Below are 1,489 nucleotides of genomic sequence, written 5' to 3' on the forward strand. Positions count from 1 at the left end.
ATGCAGCACATTTTATGCAGGCAGAAGGAACAATTCAGTAATGGTGTTGGTTATAGTTGGATTGACGACCTTAAAGCTCATTGTGCAAAACATGTATTGAATCCAACCTTTTTACTCTACAATTTAGTGATGGATTTTTCTATTGTCACAAAATTTGTGTTTATTATAAGAGTGTTACTTTTCCCACCCTATGACTTTCCTCGCGCACCCTATTTTTTCCCAAAATACCCCTAATCCGGATTATATAATCTGGAAACAGACCGGAATATATAATCCGGAATGTTTTGTGGTTTTTGGAACTTCATCATGCTGATGGATGATGATGTAAGTTATGAATAGATGGATCCAGATTATACAATCGGAACAATTTAGAGAATTCCCGGATTATAAAATCCGAAAGGTGTAAATCATCCCGTTGAAAGTCAACAAAAGGGGGTGGTGAATGATGGTTTCGGATTATATAATCTGGAATCTCATAAATCTGTCCGGAATTTATAATCCGGTATGCATGAGAGGCAGAAACCATCTGTTTTTGATGAGCCTCTGTTTTGGCGCATTTTGCTTGCTTCCAAACAGACATATCATGCCGCTGACATGTTCTAACAGTAAATCGAAGTTATAATCATCAACAAAATATAATTTTGCAAACATAACATTAATCAAATGTAATTAAAAATGAATAATAAGATTACATAACATTCAAAATTATCCAAGTGTTACATAATTCAAAAGCATCCAAAATATTCAAACATTAAAAGTAAAATACAATCAATCCCTAATAACTACACCCCAGCACCTCTACCACCACCCCTGCCACCACCTCTGCCACCCTCGGTAGCTCCCCAACGACGGTAAAAGTAATAGTCTTATTATAATTGGTTCTTGACATTTTCCAATAGGTGACTGATAGAATGATGCTTAATGCTGGCAATATCTACCCCCACAACACCCCAAACACCAAGGAAGCATACTACTATAGAATGATCTTTGAGAGGTTCTTCCCTCAGGCAAGTTAATCAATCAACACTTCTTAATTTGTTGTAACCATATAAGGTGTGTTTGGTGTTTGACACGTGATGGTGACATATATGATTACATTCAATCACTTTTATATTCTTAAATCATTACTGGTGTTTACGTGTCGGTATCAGTTTGTATTTGGTGTTTGTGTTTGTGTTGATGCTTCATAGACCATAAGACAACATAATTTAACAAGGGTTAATACAAATATTGATGTTTTTTTTATATTGTTTTGCAGAACTCGGCAAGGCTAACTGTTCCTGGAGGACCAACTGTTGCATGTAGCACAGCAAAAGCTGTTGAGTGGGATGCTTCTTGGTCCAAGAACCTTGATCCTTCTGGTAGAGCAGCACTGGAAGTTCATGATTCAGCTAGTGAGAACCAGAAAACCTTGGTCAACCAAACTGTAGAATTTGAGAAGATTATACCACTGGAAGCTTCTCCTATTGAGGTTGCCATTCAGAGCTAG

At 36.9% G+C, this 1,489-nt stretch overlaps 1 protein-coding gene across 1 annotated transcript; it reads left to right on the plus strand.

Annotated features, from left to right (window-relative positions):
• On the plus strand, positions 1-1,489 carry LOC120580677 (asparagine synthetase, root [glutamine-hydrolyzing]). The gene is made up of 3 exons (XM_039834719.1): positions 1-93; positions 900-1,007; positions 1,259-1,489. The coding sequence occupies exons 1-3, from the start codon at positions 1-3 to the stop codon at positions 1,487-1,489; spliced, it is 432 nt and encodes a 143-aa protein (XP_039690653.1).

The sequence above is a fragment of the Medicago truncatula genome, chromosome 5 (assembly GCF_003473485.1).
Source record: "Medicago truncatula cultivar Jemalong A17 chromosome 5, MtrunA17r5.0-ANR, whole genome shotgun sequence".
Taxonomy (NCBI): Eukaryota; Viridiplantae; Streptophyta; class Magnoliopsida; order Fabales; family Fabaceae; genus Medicago; species Medicago truncatula.

Excerpts from the sequence above, each read along its gene's own strand:
- LOC120580677 (XM_039834719.1), top strand. The coding sequence starts at position 1 with ATGCAGCACATTTTATGCAGGCAGAAGGAACAATTCAGTAATGGTGTT. Across the intron at positions 94-899 it reads AAGCTCATTGTGCAAAACAT|GTGACTGATAGAATGATGCT; the intron begins GTATTGAATCCA and ends ATTTTCCAATAG. Across the intron at positions 1,008-1,258 it reads TTGAGAGGTTCTTCCCTCAG|AACTCGGCAAGGCTAACTGT; the intron begins GCAAGTTAATCA and ends ATTGTTTTGCAG.